Consider the following 21,246-nt stretch of genomic DNA (forward strand, 5'->3'; position numbering starts at 1 on the left):
AACACGAGCAAAAAGCCATCGTCCGAAGCGTGCCCTTCACTCACACATATTGGTGAAAGACCGTCCGGGTTCCAGGATCCGCGCGTCGTAGGACAGGATAGCATCGTACAGCTTCAGGTGGCTGATCACCTGTGCTCCCGATTTCCCATACTCGACGCTCTCCTCCATCTGATTCTGGTGGACATCCTTAAAATACCAAGTGGAGTTCCTTGGAGGCCCGCCGTGGTAGATGTAGTACACCTTCCCGGGAATTCTGCTCCTGATCTCAGGTAACGAGTCTGGGCTGACTCCCTGCAGCGCTAGCCCTCCACCAGCTGCTATGAGATTCTGGAACTCCTCTAAGTCTTCTACGTGCAGGTAGTCGCTGAAGCAGAAATTCAGTCCTGAGAAGAGTTTTGGTGCCTGCAAACATCAAGGTTTATCATCATTTGGCTGTAGAAAGGTGTTCCCAATATTGTTATTGTTAGACAATGATGATGATTGAGGTGCATTCATAAGATCCATGATTTTAAACTTTTGAAGTGCAATATAAAATAAACACACTAATGGTGCATGGCACTCCAAAACACCCCACTAGGGGAAATGCCACTTCAAAGAGAATTTGTAAAATGCCACTGCAAAAGATAATTGCTTTGTTGGATGTGGATGCGATCAAACTAAGGAAACCTGTTTAGCACTTCAACTTAAAAAAAAAGGCTCTTGGAATATACTGACAATTCTAAAAAAAAACTATGCACACAACACCTACACTAAAGATGAACTTATTGAGCTTTTGATGTGTCAAACAGCCTCTATCGTAGTTGTCATGTTATGTACTCTTTTTGTTGATGTATTTGGCCTCGTTGCCTTGCATCAACTCCAATAAAGATGGTTCGGTCCTGTGTGCAACTTATTGATGCACAGGCAAAGGGTTTCAACCTCGTTTTCAAAAAATAAACATTTCTACAGTTAGTTGCAGAGGAAAAAAATCAATTTTCTTTTTAACAAATTCCCTGACATATGCATAAGACAAACTGCAGTCAGTTTTCACTACATATGTGTTTCTCTATAGTGAATTTGTAGAGAAATGTTTACATACCCCTTCAGCAGCTCTAGCTCTTCCTTTCGTTGGTCCAGAAATTGATGTGTGCAAACCCCCATAGAATGTCATCTCGTAAGGAGTTTCCGGGTGTGGAATTCGTTGCACCAAGAAATCCATAATCCCTAAGACAGATATATGATGCGAACTGCTTCAGTGCAGGGATAAATAATATTCTCTGCTGATCTAAGATAAGTTTTAAATCATCGCGGATAAATGGAAGTGCAAATAGACCAGCAGCTTGTCGCGTTAACAAGTATGTAGCATGAGCTTGGAGATAGTAAAATACCATCAATATAATAAAAACAAGGGGGGCGTAAGATGGGTTAACACTAACATCCGGCTCTGACAATCCATTTCCCATACAGTATCGCCATCAGGACCGCATATGATCTCACACATGCGGTATTGGTGTTTCTGCCCACAATAACATGAGTCACATTTTTGTCCCAATCCTCAACCAAGGTTGAATTGGTCAAGGACGCAAATTCCTTCAAGGAATCCTGGATGACAAACACAAACAATTTTATAACAGCTTGGTATGGAACAAAATTTATTTTGAAAACTATCAAATTATATAATTAATAAATTTGACGATAAAGTAGGATTGCGGCATTACTTAAGCTTGTCTGTAAACATGTTTGCTAGTATTGTTCAGATATATCCAAATGCTCTAAAAGGAAAGTATTGTTCGCTAGTATACTAGTATAGTCTGTGCTACCTCTTCAGATGCACTTAAAGATATACCAAGCAAAACCCATTGATCCACCAGGGTGCTAGACTGATTCTGTAGGTTTTGTTCTCTCTGGTAATTGGAAGAAATTCTTTCTTTCTCTGAACATTGGCTGCAATGATGAAGTACCGTGCAAATTATATTAGAATATTAATGAAGAATGATTGAAGATCTGCTCAGTAACCTCCACCATGCGTACCCCTGAGACAAGGAACAACTTGAGGTGTTCAGCTGATCTACTTGAAGGACGATGTCACTCTCCATTGTTGGTGGTGAGCTCATATCATCATGTGGTGCATGATTGGGGCACCAAACATGGCGACCCTCCTTCAAAATCAAAACTAGACATGTCAGAACATCAGCACTGTTTATAAATGAATCAAGGACAAGGTATACTCAAAAGCTTACAACATCCCAGCGGCATTCAGGTATCATCACTGCACATGGGACATGATAAGTTTTGCGGCAGCGGCCGTAATAACAACCAAGCGCTGCTCCCCGGAGCTTGCATCTGCTGCATTCCCATCTTGAAGCACGCTTGATTTCATTCTCCACGTTCTTAAAAGTACCGCCACTGGATTGCACTCTTGGGGCCCTTCACAAACATGGGTAAAGAATGAAAAGGATGGATGAACACTGCGTATGATGATTTTCTAAATAAATTAAATATGAAGAGTTAACCATGGTGTATAAATTAAATAAACTTACCAAACGATGCATTTCTCGTGCACATACACGGCGTTGGTAGGGTTTCCCTTGTCATTGGTCATAATCCTTCTATCGTGATACAGTACCATCGGACCATGACACTGACGTAGGAAAAGGCGGTGAACATTCTTTTAGTGCCAGTACAAATAAGAAGACTTCAAACGGGCATTTTTTTAGTTGATAATGTAATGATATGCAGCATATTACCGGCTCACTGGTTCTGAATGAATGGCAGAAAATACATTCATCTTCAAATATGCCAACTGGTGTCTGAACTCTCCCCAACCCAGTAGCCCCTTCGTTGTCTTTCAACTTGGCATGTTTCCCGGGACCCTTGCCTTTTGTGCAGGAAGGCAATTGCTGCCCAGTGTTACTTGCATTAACACCTGTTGATGCACCTTCTGCATAAACCATTTAAACTAGTTAATTTCATAATTTAACAACGCTATCACAATAGCACCATACATACCATAATTAAACAGCCCATGCTTACTACTCCCTCCGTTCCTAAATGTAAGTCTTTTTAGAGATTTCAATAAGGACTGCATACGGATGTATATAAACATATTTTGAAGTGTAGATTCACTCATTTTGCTCCGTATGTAGTCCACAACGGAATCTCTAAAAAGACTTATATTTAGGAACAGAGGGAGTACATTTACATCATACATAGCATAATTCGACATTGAACTAGTCCAAGCCCCGGTATTAAACCAGTAGAACTACGTACTAGCCAGTCCAAGCGCCGAAGATAGACATCGAAGTCGTCATCTGACCCCTGGGTTCGATGAGGAGGAGATGGTGATTACCCCCCGGAAAGTGGGAGGGGCCGGCCTCGTTGCCGTTGGCGCAGTGGACCAACTGCATGGCACGTCGTCCTTGGACTTTGAGTCGGCAAGCATCTGCTTGACTGTGTGCTCGTCTCCACAGACCCGAAAAAGCTTGGTTCGCCGCGAGGAGGCCCGGCTCCTCCGCGATGAGCTTGGCTATCAACTCTGCGTCCAAGAGCTCAGGGTACAACTATTCCGGCTCTCGATCCTCGCGGAGTGAGACAATCCAAACGGTGGGAGGGGCAAGTGCGGCTGTGGATGCGGTGTTGTCCCAAAGAAACGAACCACGCCACCTCCTCAGTAGTGTTAAACGTCCCCAACAACCGGCGGCCAAGTTCACGTTGGTGGATCTCCACCGTGAGTTCCCCACGGTTGGCACTGGATCAAGGTTTTGGTTACCAGTCGAAATTTCAAGATTTCCCATGGTTACCGCGTATTTCCGTGCCCCTCGGTAAATCGCCATACCGAGCAAAAAATACCAGTTTTTTAAAAATTTTGAATTTAAACACTCGATTTACAGTAAAGTTACGTAGGATATAATTAATGCCATTAGAGTTGGTTCTGGCATGTTCGTAGCAACCTAGTTCCTGTTTTGAGAGGTCTCTGGTTCGAATATTCGTTCATTCACTTATTTGAATTCAAAATTCAACTATAAAATTCGCTCGAAATATTCTCGGTATTTCTCGATATTTGTCGGTAACCATGGTAACCACATTTACCCGTCCCCCTCGGTAAAATTGCCTCATTCGGTAACCAAAACCTTGCACTGGATGCCACAGTACTTCGGAGATGCTGGTGGCAGTGTCTAAGTGGGGGCTGCATCGGAGCTGTGGCTGGGAGGATGACGGCAGGCCGAGTGGACGGTGGTGTTGGAGAGGACGGTATTGGCAGAGGCAGCTTGGGGCCGCGGGGCTCGGGGGCGGGCAGTGCCAAAGTTGACGAAAACACGACGCGGATGGGCAGCACGGGGATGTGGGACCGTGGGGTTGTATCGTATGGGAGGCTGCTAGGATCTGCATAAGGCAGCATGGGGCTGCATGGCGGGGGCGGGGGAGGGATCAGCCGGCGGCCGGGATCTCGACCTGAGGAAGGCAGCTGGGAAAACTGATGCACATCTAGGTTGGCTGGGGTTTCGGGGCGACGGTGAGGGTTTTATAGCCAGTGCAGGGACAATCGACCACACTGCCGGTCGCCATGCCATGAGTGTGGGAGGTTAGTATCCACCCTATAGTGCTTTGTAGCTTGTTGCAAGTAGGTTCGAGTGAACCAGTAGTACATGGGGAACATGAGGAGAAGAGATAAAGTAAAATAACACACACCGACAGCACATTAACAGGGTGAAAGTGGGAAAACATAACACGACATAACAAAAGCACCACCAGTGCAATCAAACGACATTGGCCAACCAAGACTGAGCCATGACACTGCACCGATGATGCAATTGAAAGGCATCGTGCATTCGAGACTGCACAACGCCGCGACACCACCTATGTCGCAGGGTACATTTGAAAGGTCATGCGAGGATGAGACAACACGAGGTACTTGTGTGCCACCGGAGAAGTCAAAGGCCATCTCGCCTAGTAGACTAAACCAGGACAATGCACCGTCGACGCAATCGAAAGGCGTCGTGCATCCAAGACCACACAACGCCGTGGCACCACCTGTGCGTAGAGTGGAGGAGATATTTTAGCGATAGAAGTCAAAAAAATTATGCACGAAAGGTTTAGGGGATTTTCTAGCTGGGGTTTAATCCCTCAAAATGCCCCCCCCCCCCTTAAATGTAGCTTTTGAGGGATCTTCTAAAGTTTAGGTGGCATGACTAACTGCAGTAGGAAAACAACTACTGTAGGGGTTGCTAGGGTTCTTGGGGGATCTGGAAGGCTAGGAATCTCGCCTACATTCGGCACAAATCACCTAGGGACCTTAGCGTAGTCAGGTTTCAAATCTTCTGTAAGATTGAGCAAGGGAGAGTGTTGAAGGTGAGGGAGGGCTTAAAATTGGCACCGCTACATTGTGCAAAATGACTGGAGCATATCACCACTGATGTCCTCAGTGCGCCGCCGGAGTTGGAACACCTGGAGTCCAAGGCTGGCTAACTGCCGAAGTGATGATGGATATGATCTTTGTTTGTTGTTGTTGTTGTTCTTTTTTCGATCTTGTTTTCTTTGTGCAAGTTGCTTTGTGTCCCCCTATTTGCTTTTGCTTTGCTCGTTGTAAGTGCTCCTGGTTAAAATTGTTGGTGTTGGATGGGTGCGTGAGGTGGACAATGTAGCTTTGATTTATATTAATTAATGGAAACCAGGGGCACTCCCTCTTAATGAAAAATATGTGCATGCTAAAAAATTATGAGAGAAGGTAGTAGGTCACACTGAATGACTAGGACACTTCATAATTAAATCCTTACTTAGCACCGCCATGGCGGCTCGTGCGACCATGGTTTGGAGGAATCGGGAGAAGAGAAAAGGAAGACATGCCGTTTAATTGGTGTATGAGAAGACAACTTGACAACACACACTGGGTACATTGTTTGCCATCCAAAAGCGAGAGAGACGTCGTTTGCCTTTGCCAGCCAGAAGCAAGAAAAGAAAGGGTGCAAAGAGTGTGAACCTCTAAAAACTGTGATAGATTCAGGGTGTCTGATATGGCGAAAAGGTGCGGCATGGGCTAAAATAATATTATACACATGCCCTACTAGAACATTCTAAATATGTGAACCAGGACGGAACCACCTTGCAATCAGATTGAAACGGTGCTCTTTGCCTCAGCCACACTGGTCACGATTGGCAACGGCGAGAAGGCTGCGTTCTTTTTTTTCTAAACAAAGACACATGCAACATTCAGTTCCAAATTAAGAAAGCCCACAACAGGCAGAGTACAGACTTTGCTCTTTGTAGGGCGTTCCGGCTCTGTAAATATCCTAGATATTTCATGTTTGGTTGAACTCCTTTGGTCAAGAGCACACGATGCACGAGAAGTCACAACTGCTCTAAGTAACAACGATAGGATATCTAGCAATGCTATGAATGTGACGGAGATTGTTCATTGCCGGCTGCATGTGCCCAGAGTCCGGGTGCTTCCCCAACGACACCCGTTGCTGCAATAACAAAAGGCATTTAAAAAAATTAGCAGGCTTAGCCGAAAAAATAACCTTGATACTAATTTTGTTATGAATATGCCAATGGCCCATAGAAGAACCCCGACGTGGCACCACATCATGCATTTAGCCAAGCCACACAAAGCAATTAGGATCGTAAGCAGCTCTGTGCCCAACAAAGGGTTCCAGCTCGTGTCCGCAGCTTACCTAACTGCACTCCTTGGGAGCGTGCTAAGGGACATCTCAAGAATATGTGGTTATCATCCTCCTGTATTGCACAGATCGCGCAGTTTCCCTCATGGGGCTTGTTACATTTGTCCATGTTACCGGAGGTCGGAAGCCCTATTCCTAAACATTTGCCACAAGAAATTTTAACTTTAAGAGGCAAGCTGGCTTTCCAAAGCCCCCTAGCCATGTCTAGCGAAGGGCCCTTCAAAAGTTGGGCATATGGGGATTTGGCCGAGAATTGGCAAGGTGCCATGACACAATGTCATTGGTAAGGCTAACACTACCAAGCCTCAAGCACAAAGTAATCCAGCTTGCGATCTTAGGGGAGAAAGTTTGCGACGAAAAGAAATCGGAGGCTAGGATGTGCGAAGGACCTCCGTCACCGATATATCCAAATGAACTGCCATGGATTAAGCTCCTCGAATTCCATCCAGAGTGGTTCGAGACTTGATCATCCTGAATGCCCAATTGATGCCAACCAGGACCAGTCAAAACATTTCGGTGGGTCAATTGATCTCAAGTCTAACTGTCTAAGGCACTAAACTCAGACTTGGTCGTTCTTGCAATGCCACCATGTGGATATTCTCTCTACTCATGTATTCATTCAATTGTGTCCTCCTACCAGTGTGGCCGAAACCATGCATGTTCTAGAATAGGTAGCGCATTATAAGATGCAATTCTTGATGCGAACTCCCCTTGAGCTCACAACCTTGATCACACGCCTCACCGCCCTAACACGGCGAGCATGGGAAGGGTCCACAGCCCCTGCTACATTCTCCTTCCGCCTTGGGCAACATAACATTAACCCCTAGAAGCCACAACTTTTGTGCCAACCGACGTTGCTTTGGCCGCAACAGCCTCCGCCAGAGCTACATGCGCCAACTCGCTAGACCTAACTAGTAATAAAAACTCGGCCCTCGAGTGCATCGCACAATCTAATGCTACCCCACAATCGTCCATAATCTCAAGCCATCTTGCACTTGCAACCACCGGTGGTTTAGCGGAGAGAGAGAGGGGGGGAGAGGGAGAGAGAGAGCATTTAAAGAACAGTTTAGTCCTTCTGCATTGTTGGAAAATGAGATAAATCTTGAAGTGCTTCTTCCTCAAAAGGCCCGTCTACGTTTCATCGTTTCCTCAAACCATGTGGCTCCAGTCGCATCATGCATACCCTCGGCGTCCTCATGGACGTTATTCAGCAGTGTCGCCATGTTCATCCCTTTAGAGCATCTTCAACACCTGCCCTATTATAGTGTTGTACTGCCATTTTTGGCTTTGGAGGGCAAAAAATGTCTCCACAACTGCCAAAAAACTCCAACATGATCAAAAAAGATGATGGACAAAAACACCATTTTCTAATATTTTAGGGAGTTGTACTGAAGTACTTCTCGTTAATTTTTTATGACTGGAACTGCGGGAGCTTGGCATCCTATGTCATAAAAATTTAACCCCCACTAACTCTAATTCTCTCCACATGCAACTATGCCACATCACTATACATGCCATCCAGTCCATGCAAGGCCATGTCATCACAAATTTTCACCTATGCAATTGCCACATCAACATATGTTTTTGTTATACTTTTATGATAAATGAAATCTTCGTCCGCACTTACTGCAATTGTTAATTCCCCTCAGTTTGATTCGCTCTTTCTAGCGCCCAGCACCCTCCATCTCCTCTCACCATATGGTGCAAATGAATCGATCGACAAGGAAGATGACCAGCCGGCATAATTTTGTAGCCGATCATCTGTTACTAATGCGCACAACATTTTATTGCCTGGCACAGTTTGTCTTCTGCATTGCACATCCCTTCATGACTCCCTAACCTAGACGAGGGTCGGGCCAAATTCTCTACACTGGCTCTTTTCCCATCCCTCCTCCTCCATTCTCTAGTATGCCATAGTTACTAGCCTACCGAAGCCCCCTCTACACCATGGGCATTCAACTCTAGCACCTCTATAGTTTTCAAATTGCATAAAGATGCATGAAACAGGTAGTAGCGCTGCAATATCGAAGCGAAAACCAAAGCATATCCAAAACGCCATTGTTGGCTGGATGGAGGAGGTGAAGGAATCAAAGCTCAAGAGGGATAGTATTCCATAAATTTGTGCAGTGTTGCAGATCAATTAGGTGAGATGAGGTCCTTCACCGAACGTCTCTTGCTGAACTTTGCACCTACGGTTCGTCGTCTTTGATTCCGGTAAAAAAAGGTCTTACCAATAAGTTATAGATAAAAGCACTAGTTTGAGAATGTTGCAATACGTAGCATCACGCCCTAGCTCAAAGATGATGGCCTCACAGCCGCTAGCCACGGTTGTGTGGCCAAGGATTTCGTGCGGGTCCTGGACGCGTGTGGTGCAGGCAGATTGTCGGGGAAGGAAAGTATTCTAAATCGACTACGGCACATTGCTTGCTCCCTCCTGAACTCTAGCCGCCACACCGATGGAAGGCGCTACCACTGCCGCGCGGTCCCATTGATGCGCTGGGGAGACATCTCCCCGCGGGGCTGCCATCATGTTGGTCGCGATTGCATTTGTCCCATCGATTGTTGCTGCTTGGGAGCTATACATATTCTCGAGTCTGTAAAATTTTTGTAGGTTGTAATTTGGGTATTGCATAATCGAAGAAATTGCCGTTCAACTAGGAAAAAACTACCAATTTTCTTGCCTCATATTGCACTGCTTCATCTCACGCCAGTTTAAGTATAGAACAAAGAGCCTTTCTCCAGGTCTTTTGATGATTTGATATATTGAACTTTGTAGTGTGATGATTCGAACGACATTTATATTTATATATATTTTCCATTGGCACTTACCAGTATACTATTTAGTATTTACTGAAATGGTAGGCTAGCTTCTTTTTCCAAGAATAACTAATGTATAGCATATATTGCTGAAGATTATCATTCCTCTCTAATCATATTGGTTGTTTCTCATTTGTAGATAAGCAGGGGAGAGAAGTGTGAAACAGCAAAGTGATATAGTCTATTAAAACATTGAGATCTAATGAAGGTGACTGAAAGGGAATCAGTAGCTTTGATTATCTGCCTAATATACCTTTTTTTCTTGATGATGATTCTTTTGGAAAATAATGGTGTACAAGTTTTGTTCTACAAAATATTATAGATGTGCTATTCTCAAAAAACCTGATAATATTATCGTCAGGAGTCATTGTTGTTCATAATGATGATAATTTTGCTTATCAATTTCATATGTTCTTAACCGTATTGTCAATAAATTTTGTGCTACTAATTCCCGCTGCAACGCTCCAGTTTTCATTATAGTTGGGGAAGAAGAAATACTGTACGATGGCTAAGGAAATAGCCAGGAGGAAAGTAGTATAGAAAAACAAAAATAGAATTGAAAGCCAGCACTGCCAGACGACGAATGCTGAGCAAAGAAAAGGTGTCACGATTTGTCGACTAGCATGAGTATCATCTGCTCACGAGAACATATCCGCGCCGGCGAACACGAGGTCCATCACCTGGCCAAGCAGCCGGATGGACCGTCCGCTGCGGCGTGACGACTTGCGGGCACGAGGAGGCGTGTCACCGGCGCTGCGCAGCGGGAAGTCGATGAATAGGCACACGCCGGCGCGGCAGAAGGAGACTGCGCGTCGCTGGCCATGGGCCCATGGCGATCATGCTCGCTCGCGAACTGCAACAGATGGGATCGCGGTCGCGAGCGGCTGACTGGGAGGGCCGATAGGATCGCGTGCGCGTTGGAGCCGAGCTGAGGCATCACGAGGAGCGGCGGGCGATTGCCTTAGCCCGTAAGATTGCATCAGCCATCACGTGTTGCGCATGGGGCGCCGGCATGCACAGGCGCGGCTCTGCATACCGGATCTACGGAATTTTTTCCCCACCTACCCACCGCTTCTGGGCAAGCCCGGCTGCGAGCGAGGGCGGTATGGTCGCGCTGGAGGGGTTGCTAGTCCTCAATCGGGCGTCATGGCCATGCGACGGGAGCAATAGGATCGATTGTCTGCCGGGAGCAATAAAGGGAAGGGGGACGCGAACCTGCGCGGTGAATCGATGACGGCCGCCCGCCGGCCACGGCGGCGGCGCATCCCGATGGCGGTGCTATCTCCCTCAACTCCACATCTCCCCTCGCGCTCGCGCTCCCGCTCCCCATCGCAATCGTCAGGCCCGGCGGCTCCTTCGACGACGATCTCGTGCGAGGCGGCGACGGCGAAGCAGTGTGGTGAATGGCGGCCCTGGAGCGTGGGCGGGAGGAGCGGGACGAGGATTTGAGGAGCAGACGCGGGATTTGGACGGCAAGTCAGGGGGCGTGGCGAGCGTTCGTAGTAATTAATGAACAAGGGGGGACCGGGTGGGAAGGTGGGTGGTCTCACTCCTGACCAAAGGTTTTTTTTTTCTTGATTTCATTTTTTCTCGGTAGGAACAGGAAAGAAGGGTTTTCGAAAAATATCGGAATTTTCGGATTTGTTTTGCCTGAATTTTTCAAATGAATTTTGAATTAGATTTTTTTCTCTTCAAAATAAAATATTTTTTAAGCCTTTTTAGACAACCCTTTGTTCGAGTGGTCGGCCTATCTTTCCTTCCTTTAGAAGCTCGCATGTTCGAACCATCCCACCCACTCGGTGCTAGAGTTTAAAAAAAATGTATGACAACACTTTTAAAACCTGAAGTAACAACAAGCACCTTACCACCAAGCTAAGGGATGACTTATGATTATCAAGCCATACGAGCACTATTTGACATGAGCTAAATGTTTAAATTCAAAAGTTTCGGATGGTATTAGAGAGAGATACAATGCAAGAAAAGAAAGAAGTGTTGAACGATTCGATGTTCTTCTTCATTCTTTAACAGAGAAGAACTCCCCTTTCTTGGACCTCATACACCGTAAGTTCATCTCTTTCACAACAATCTTGAATTTTTCATAGTGTTCATATGGACCCTTGAGAGAAACTTTGATTGAAGATCTTTTAAGGAGTTCTTATCAAATGACTTTGCTTATGCTTATTACTTTTGGATGGTAAGCACATCCTAGACGGTTAGGTGTCACTTATGATCGTAGCAAGTGCCACATGTGAAAGACACGAGAGTTTGTATGGGCTTGAAGATAACCCACTTTGTGAAGATCTAAGATGGTTGTGCGTTGTGGGCTACATGGTCGGCGCCACAACCGGGATTCTTGAGTCTTAGAATCCCTTGGTTTGAAGTCTCCGTCGATGTAGGTGTGAGATAGCACCAATTGTCTGAAGCACAAAAGAACATTCCCGTATCAACCAATGTTTGCATTCTCTACTCTGCTCCCTTACTTTCATGCAAGTTGCTATGTCTCGGCTGCTCTACCCATGTTACTTGCTTGATTGATAATGTACCATCTAGTCTCCTTGTGCGTAAAATTGTCGAACCCTAAAACTTGTATAGATGTTTGCATTTGGTCTATTCATCCCCCCCCCCCCCTACACACACAAGGCCTCTCCAACGCCGACCCTCAAACCGCCCGCATACATTCAGACTACGTGGTCTGTACGTGTTCCGTCATCCAAGGCGTGCATGTATCGGTTCATGAGCGGTCCAGACGCACTTTTTCCCGCAAATTGAAACCAAAATTGGGGGGCTTTGCAGGAGTTCGGATAGTAGCCAGGTAGGACTCCGACACCCCCGGCCGACTAAACCCCTCCTCCCGGTCCAATGTTCTTCCAATCCGCCCCTTCTCCCACCTTGCTTTCCATCCGCACCCTCCTCCTCCACGTCGTCGTTGTACCTCTCTGGCGGGCACATAGGCATTGTCGGACCTCCACAACCAGCGCCGACGCGCCCGCTCGCCTTTTACCACGGCGTCGTCCACTCAGGACCCGTCCATAGACAGGTACACTCCGCCACCCATGTCGACGTCGTCCATGACGGACACCACGCCTGGCAAGTGTTCGGTCAAATGCCATTGAGCTTGTTTTTGAACGCCATGTCGTGTTTTTAGAGTACAAAGGATGGCGGGGTACTCGACCATGGAGGATGAGTTGTTGTGCTATGCATTGTTGGCCGTATCCGTGGAAGCAGAGGTGGGCTCTTCTGGCAACGCATGCATGATTGGTTTCACGCGCAAAAGCATATTGCGCCCTACGACATGCACATCATTCAACAACGCAATGTGAGGTCATTATCGTATCGATGGTACGCCATTCAGACAACCGTCGGGAAGTTCTATGGCGATGGAGGCAAGGTGGCCATTGCACCCAGCAGCCGAGGATATCATAAGTTTTGCTTCTTCTTGTTCAATTTGTTGATTGATTCATTCGTTCGTTCAATGTTGCTCTACACATTGTGTAGCCCATACGTGCTACCGTGATGTACCATAGGATAGAGGAACGGCCATTTACGCACACGCAATGTTGGATGAAGCTGAAGAGCAGTATGTATGGGACGATATGATCCTTCCATGAAAAACTTGTTAAACACCCGGTTAATCTCGTTGAATTTAAACTATTGTTGTACTAGACTTATTTGCATGCTATGTATGAATAATTTATGCTATTTTCTATCCGAACTTTGATAAAATCCTTCATGTTTGCATGAATTTCTTCCGTTAGTTGAAACCCAACTTAAAATGTATGCAGGCAGCGTTGGATAGACGCCTCTTGCATCCGTGTTCGGAGACTTGTCCCCTGTTCGCGGACAGATGCTGCAGCAATTTTGCGGATCAGCGTTGTGATGCCCTAAGCAGCCAAAGATGTGATTCCAACTCCAAAATTAATACTTTTTTTGCGAATACTCAGAAAAATGATACTAATATATAGTAGTGCTTAACTGCATCACCAATAATTAAGCAGCCAAAGAATTTGAACAGTCAAAACAACCAATTACAGTACATGCGTGAAAATTGAACGAAAATCACAAGTAGATGACTCAGGCAGTGCAAAACTAAAGCGCACAAACGAATAAATAACGCAACACCGTGATGATTCATGGATCGATCAGTAGTTGACGACCCTGCACTTCCTCCTGATTTCGCCTTGCTTGCCGGTCTTCACATCGATGGCTCCCATCTTGACCATGGCCTTGTTAAACTTGGCCTCCCACTGCCCGGGGATGTTGGCACTGTCGCGCACCATCTGTGTCGTCGCCGGTGTCGTGAGAAGGGCGGCGTCGGACGTGAACAGCACCTTGTGTGCGAGGACATTCTTGTAGTACTGGTTATCGAGAGCGTTGGGGGTCACCACGTCTTGGTTCACCGTGGGGTCGTTGGCCGTGCTCGGGTTGGCGGGGCACCTCCTCCTCAGGAAGTTGGCGAAGCCACCGTCGATGTCGGAGGTGACGGCGATGCGGTCGGAGACGAAGGACGAGCAGTGGGAGACCCCGATAGTGTGGGCGCCGGAGAGCACGACCATGTCCTCGGCGCTGAGGCCCTTAGCGGCGAAGCTGGCGACGAGCTGGTCGAGGTTGAAGAATGGTGGCGGCAGGTTGTCCAGGGCCTCCGTGGAATTGGAAACGCGGCCGTCGAGGCGGCCCGCCGGCATGTTGATCTTGACCTTCATCTTGCTAAGGAAGTAGGCTGCGTCGCGGCTGGCGAAGGCGACGATGTCGGCGCACGAGACCACTCCGGGGCACGCCTTCTCGACGGCGTCCTTGGCCGCGTCGATCACCTCGAAGCCACGCAGGCTGGGGAAGTTGGGAGGGCTCAGCTTCTCGGGCTGCGGGTTGGCCGGCGTCGGGTCGAGGAGGACGGAGCCATCACATCCCTGGACGAAGCAGTCGTGGAAGAACATGCGGATGAGGCCGGCGCCGATGCCGGCGTTCTTGTAGACGAACTTCTTCACCTCGTCCCTCACGATGGCCTCCACTCGGGGGCATGTCTTCTTGTAGTAACCCACCTCCAGGCCATGGCACGCCGACGACGACAGCAGCAGTACGCATGCCAGCGCAACAGAAAGCTTAAGGGAAGCTGCGGCCATTGCCTCTCTTCTCAAGCTAGCTCTGAATGAATTTAGCCTTTGTGTACCAGAGAGTGTGTGATTTGTTGTGGGCTATAGGAGCAGATGGCAGGAGGTGATGGAGTTCGTATGGGGAGTGGAGGGGCTACTTATACAAGCATGCAAGGTTTCGAATCCATGGTGCACTTGATAAACAATGGATGTGGGCTATAGCAACTTGACATTGACATTGTTAGATGGATGTGTGTCATGCACATGCATCGCAATTAGTGGAGTAATAATTGATCAGCATGCAGTGATCTAGCTGTTATAGAATATGGAGGCTGCTGGATTAGCTGAATTTAACCCTATGTTTTCTTCAATGATCGAGAGTATACATCTCTTTCTTTTTCTCTCTCTTCATTTCTCCCTCCGTTCCTAAATATAAACTTTTTGATATTTCAATATGGACTACATAATTGTGTTGTATCATCTGTTGGTTGCTCCTGGAGTATGCATGTGTGGGTGATGAGTGAGTCGAATGGAAATACAATGTGAGCTCTTTGTAAACAAACTTTTGTACCACCTCTGTTTGGCCTTTGACTTATGTAGAGCCAACTAACTCGCAGGCTACAACCCCGTTGGATTGCTTTGTTGGTCGGCCCGTGACATGGTGTGAGGACCTAAGAGCATCTACAGGGTGGACTTGGCAAATCCGGCTTCTCAAACGTCTGTGGGCACGTCCGGTCGTGTTCGTGAACAGTGAGCAAGCACCCCTCATTTAGGTGTGTCCGCATTCGCGTATCACAAATTCGGGCTCTCATATCCATGCAACATATGCACGTACGAAATAAATCTACGTACATCAACGAACTAACACGAGTTATCTAGTTGAAACAAGCATAATTATAGTATAAACGATCATTGGACAACCAAAAGATGTAGTTTCAATCGGACAGTATCCTAAACATACGATAAAAAACTTAATTTAACAGAGAAGGGAGAAGGAAATCACCATTTCCTCGCTGCCCCTTCCCCTTGCGGTCGGCGGTACTGCTTTGGCCTTCGGTGTAGACGTAGGTCGCCCGAGGGTAGTCGTCGTCGTTGTCGGAGCTTGAGCCATCGTCGGAGTCGTTCGACGGCTCCATGTGACCACCAGCAAGCCTCCGGAGCAAGTGTTTCCTCTCCTTGGCGTGCCTCACCGCCTTCGCCGAGGCCTCGCGCTCCGATAGCTCGATCAATAGCGAGCCAGAGTGTTTTGGCGTTTTTCCGCCGCAGCCGCCGCACATCCGTCTCCATCATTGTCAGGGAGCGCCGGAGGACGAACGCAATGAGCGCGAACTCGGGATCGACCGGTGCGCGCGAGTACCCGGCGCCTCGCATGCGTCGCCCGCTGCCATGGCCTTCCTCGTGCATTGCCGCTCGCGCCGTGCGACCCGCGCCTCTGATTCGAGCATCCTCGAGCGGCTCGGCGCCGGCGAGGGCATAAGCACCCAATGGTGCCCGTAGACGCTCTCCGGATGTAGAATGGACAGGATGGCAGCCGAGTGGCGTACCTGGATTTCAACGGCGGGCGAAGTGGGATGGCGTGTTGCTTCTGAGTTGCCTCCGTTGCTGCCGCCCTGATCTAGACGGGAGCGGCGCAAAGCAATGCGGTGAGCGGCCCCATCGATGCCGCTCTTGTCGCCATTAGAGCCGAAGCCGCTGCAGTCGTCCACCATGGAACGGATTGGGAAGAGGAGAGGATGGAGAAAGTGGAGGATTCATCAAAGGGGATATATGTGAGGTCGGGGTGGCCCGACTAACGTCCCGGATTGCCCCGTATTTTGGATAGATATGAGGGGCGCCGGACAGCCCGGGCGTTTGAAGAACGGTTTGAGGCGTCCGGGTAGGTCGAATTTTTTGTGACCGATCATTGACCGGTCAGCCCGTCCGAACGTTTGTGACGTGTTTGAGGCCCCAGGTGTAGATGCTCTAAGTGGCAGCAATTAACTACTCTCACCCGCACATCCCACCAAATTATTTACTCTTCGGTACACAACCTCTAATTGAATCAATAGTGGAGAATAAAACATCTCCTTTCGATTGATAGGGCGTGACACCTTGGAAGAATGCATATTTTGAAGCAACGAAAAATGAAATGGGAGAGAGTGACGGCAGAATCCCTCCGGGATATGCCCAACATACGTTCTAGGCGGCCCACTTGGCTAGGCACATACCCAGTGGCCCACTGGCTGAGCACACCCAACAACGAGACCTCCTCTTCCAGCAACCGGCGCCAACGCACTTCCCCTTCGTGGGCCGGTCCAATAACCCGTCGCTCGCTTCATTCGCTCCCCTAAAAAAAACCGTCGCTCGCTTCATTTGCTCAATCAACATGCTCGCCCCCCTTAAGAAAAAAAGATCAACACACTCGCATTTGTTTTTTTCCGGCTGTATTGTGATGTTCGTTAAGGAAAAAACAAATCATCGATTGGCAGAAAAAAAATCATCAAATTTGAAAAACAGTTCATCAAAAAATGAAAAAAGTTCAACAAATTTGAAAAAAAGTTTATCAAATTTGAAAAAAGTTCATAGAATTTGAAAAAAATTGTTACGTCTGCAAAAAAGTTCACCAAATTTGAAAAAAAGCTCATTGAACTTGAAAAACAGTTCATCAAATTTTGGAAAAGTTCATTGAAAGTTGAAAAAATAGTTCATGAAATCTGGTGAACTTTTTCCTCGATTAGAAAAGAAAAAAAAGAAAATATATAAAAAAGAAAAAGAAAAGAAGGAAGAAAAACAAAAAAACAAAAGAAAGAAAGAATGGGATTAGAAAACGAACTTGACCATAGAACTTCGAGTGGCGGGGTGGTTATAGCGTGTCACACTGTAACGCTCCTCGCGCGGGTTCGAATTCTCCCGTAGTAGTTTTTTGCATCAGTTTAGAAAAGGAAAAAAAGGCGAATGTGGGCTGGCCCGCGTCGCGCAGGGGGGTGTGCACCCTGTACCATTAATACTGTATTTGGCACTGAGGGCGCCAAATAGGATTTGGCCCCAACAACGCCCACTCGGCAAGGTCGTCAATCCGGGAGCTCGTAACCGGCGCTCTTAGCGCCAAGAGCGCCGGATCAGCTTACTTGCGCTCGTAGGTGATGTTTTTACTGGGTCGGCCCAGCAAAGTTTTAATTGATCGCATGCAAAGACTGCTCGCCGTTGGTAGCGCAAAAAAAAAAACCAAAAGGTTGTTCTGGGAATATCCTACTCGCCGCTCACTGCGGCAAACTGCCCCCGCTTCGCAAAGGGGCGAGCGCGGAGCGATGATTTTGGGCCGGCCCACTTACAAACTTCCCACTCCGGTTTTGTGAACCTTCTAGTAGGTTTCATGAACCGTTTTTTTTCTTTTATTGGTTTTTCACGTTTCTAACATTTTCGTTTTCTGTTTCTTTTTTATTATTTCTTTTTTTCTTGTCTTTTTCAGAACATATTCGCAGTTCTACAAAATGTTTAGGATTTTATTTTTTATTTCTTTTTCTTTTCTTCTCTTTTTTCATAAAATATCGAAAATTTTAAGTTTTGTTCGTGTTTCAAAAAAAATGTTCAGTTTTTGAAAAAATATTCTCAAAATTCAAAAATTGTTCTCTCTACACAAAAAAGTTCAAAACTTTCGAAATTTAGAAAATGTACCAGATTTCAACTTTTGGTTCACATATTCAAAAAATCTTCGCTCTTCCAAATTTGTCCGGGATTTTTCAAAATTGTTCTCTGTTTCAAAATTTGTTCTCAAGATTCAAAAAATGTCCATGCTTTACAAAATTGTTTGTGCTTCCAAATTTGTTCGGGATTTTTCAAAATTGTTCTCCATTTCAAAATTGTTCTTAAGATTCAAAAAATGTTCGTGCTTTAAAAAATAGTTCTCAAATTCCAAAAATGTTCATATTTTTGTAGAATGTTTGGGAAATTCAAAAATTGTTCTCTCTACAAAAAAAAGTTCAAAACTTTCGAAATTTAGAAAATGTACCAGATTTCAACTTTTGGTTCACATATTCAAAAAATGTTTGCTCTTCCAAATTTGTCCAGGATTTTTCAAAATTGTTCTCTGTTTCAAAATTTGTTCTCAAGATTCAAAAGTTGTTCATGCTTTACAAATTTGTTCGTGCTTTCAAAATTGTTCTCCATTTCAAAATTTGTTCTCAAGATTCAAAAATTGTTCGTGCTTTAAAAAATAGTTTGCGCCTCCAAATTTGTTCTCAAGATTCAAAAATCATTCGTGCTTTAAAAAATTGTTCTCAAATTCCAAAAATGTTCATGTTTTCGTAAAATGTTTGGGAAATTTAAAATTTGTTCGTCTTCATAGAATTTGTTCGCACTTTTTGAAAAAAAAATGTACGTTCAAAGAAGTACTCAAATTTTGGAACAAAAAGTTGGAATTTTGTCAAAAAGTGTTTGCAATTTTAAAAATGTTCAGAATTTAGGACTTTCATAAAAAAATCTGTTTAAAATGTTCACTACTTTTTTTTTTGAAACTTGAAAATAAGTGTGAGTTTTTAAATTTTGTATCGTATTTTTGAAACAGTGTTCGTTTGTAAAAATAATTAACAATTTCGAAGGAAGGTTTGAAAAAAATATATAAAAGTTGTCCAGATTCTTCGTTGGTATTAGTTCTTATACTAGGACGCTTCACATATTATCGCCAACAGTTGGTAGGTCAACTGGTTAGCTCGTCTCGTACGCAACATGGAGATCTACAGTTCGAATCCTCGTAGGACTGGACTGCAGGCGCATTGTTTTTTTTTAAACATAGCAGCGCCACTGAACAAGGAAACAGGCACGCTCGCTGTATTGGGCCGGCCCAGTCGGGGCTTTCATACGTGCGTCACGGCGCTATTTGACACAGAATGCGTCCAATAGAAGTTCCCGTTGTTCTGTACTAGAATCGAGCTCGTGTAGAACATAGGAAACAACTTTTTTTTTTGAGACAACGCCACGAGGCTTTATTAAATCGTCACAATGTTTACAGGGACAAAAGATAGATTCCCGGGATGGCCTAACCAGACACGGCGACCACCACCGAGAGATAATGCATTGTTTTTTTTTAAAACATAGCAGCGCCACTAAACAAGGAAACAGGCACGCTCGCTGTATTGGGCCGGCCCAGTCGGGGCTTTCATGCGTGCGTCACGTTGCTATTTGACGCAGAATGCGTCTAATAGGAGTTCCCGTTGTTCTGTACTAGAATCGAGCTCGTGTAGAACATAGGAAACAACTTTTTTTTGAGACAACGCCACGAGGCTTTATTAAATCGTCACAATGTTTACAGGGACGAAAGATAGATTCCCGGGATGGCCTAACCAGACACGGCGACCACCACCGAGAGATAATGCATGCCTCGCTAAGTTGTGAGCTCCATAATTGGAGCTCCTAGACTCATGTTTAAAATTACAGAACTCAAAAACCGAAGAGTGAGCTATTATTTCATGTACAATTGCACCATAGCTCGCAAGATTGTCCTTCTGTAAGTCTTCCACGACCACTTTGCAGTCCGATGCAACCTCAACCCGCCTCAAATATAGATCCTCCGCCAGTGCCAAGGCTTCTCTAATGGCTAGAGCTTCGAGAGTCGGTGGGTCTACAATGTTGCTGAAGCCACAAGTTGACGCGCCGATGAACATGCCTTCATGATTTCTACAAATCACTCCAATTGAGCCGAACCCTTGCCTCGATACAGCCGCATCAACGTTAATCTTGGCATTCCCCGCCGACGAGGCCAGCCACCCCCTTGGGTTGACGCGTCTCTGCGTCGTCACAGCCGGGGTTTTGGCATTGATCACCTGCAACTCCCCCAAGTAGCTAGATATGAAGCTGGCGACCGAGTGAGGAGATTGGAAGATACTCTCATGAATGGCCTTCCTCCTAGCTCCCCATATTGCCCAAAGGGACACCACCAAACGATCAAACTGCTCTTTGGTTAATATTTCATGTATAGCAAAGAGCCACTCCTTTGGGTTCTCCTCTCCTCGTTCTACCATGTGTTGCACCAAATCCTCCGGAGCCAGCGCCCATATACTCGCAGACATAGGGCATGTCATCAGTGCATGCTTCCATGTGTCCACTGCTCCACAGAGTAAGCAAGAGTTTTCGGTTGAAATATGACGGTGTTGCAAAACAGTCCCAATTGGCATAGATTGACGGGCCAATCGCCATAGAAACATCCTGAGTTTTGATGGTACTTGGATATGCCAAATCATGGACCATTTGTTGGTCTCACTGAACTCATATGAGGTGCCTCCCTCCTCATACAACCATGCTTCCCTGTCGTGCTTAGTCTTGAGAATCATGTGATAGGCAGACCGAACACTAAATCTCCCCCTAGGGTCATGATGCCACGCCCAAAAATTGTCAACACGACGCGTGCACAAAGGGATCTTGAGAATTGCCTCGGCGTCGAATGTAGTAAAAATCGTTCGGACCAGGTCCTCATTCCAGCTAGCCGATGTAACATCAATTAGTTGTGATACTCTGTTCGGTGGATTTTGGACGAGAGCTGTTATAGGGCGCTTGTAATTGTCTCGCGGTATCCAGTTGTGTTGCCAAATATTAGTGGATGCACCATCTCCTATTCTGCGCACCAAACCTTGTGCCAAGATGTCACGCCCGTCCAATATCGCCCTCCATATCTGTGATGGGTGGGCTCCCAGCTCAGCCTGAAGTAAAGAGCA

The 21,246-nt window shown here is 46.2% G+C and overlaps 2 protein-coding genes across 2 annotated transcripts; both read right to left on the reverse strand.

The window, feature by feature from the left end:
• Positions 1–6: 6 nt before the first annotated feature.
• On the reverse strand, positions 7–10,953 carry LOC123094424 (BRCA1-associated RING domain protein 1). The gene is made up of 9 exons (XM_044516436.1): positions 10,689–10,953; positions 2,727–2,920; positions 2,520–2,620; positions 2,220–2,406; positions 2,011–2,138; positions 1,800–1,923; positions 1,416–1,581; positions 1,079–1,203; positions 7–402 (listed from the first exon to the last, which is right to left on the reverse strand). Exons 1-9 carry the CDS (start codon positions 10,801–10,803, stop codon positions 37–39), a joined length of 1,506 nt encoding a protein of 501 aa, XP_044372371.1. The 5' UTR covers positions 10,804–10,953; the 3' UTR covers positions 7–36.
• Positions 10,954–13,612: 2,659 nt separating this feature from the next.
• On the reverse strand, positions 13,613–14,666 carry LOC123094434 (peroxidase 2-like). Its single transcript, XM_044516444.1, has one exon. It carries the CDS (start codon positions 14,588–14,590, stop codon positions 13,613–13,615), a length of 978 nt encoding a protein of 325 aa, XP_044372379.1. The 5' UTR covers positions 14,591–14,666.
• Positions 14,667–21,246: the final 6,580 nt, after the last annotated feature.

This window comes from Triticum aestivum, chromosome 1B, assembly GCF_018294505.1.
Source record: "Triticum aestivum cultivar Chinese Spring chromosome 1B, IWGSC CS RefSeq v2.1, whole genome shotgun sequence".
NCBI classification, from domain to species: domain Eukaryota; kingdom Viridiplantae; phylum Streptophyta; class Magnoliopsida; order Poales; family Poaceae; genus Triticum; species Triticum aestivum.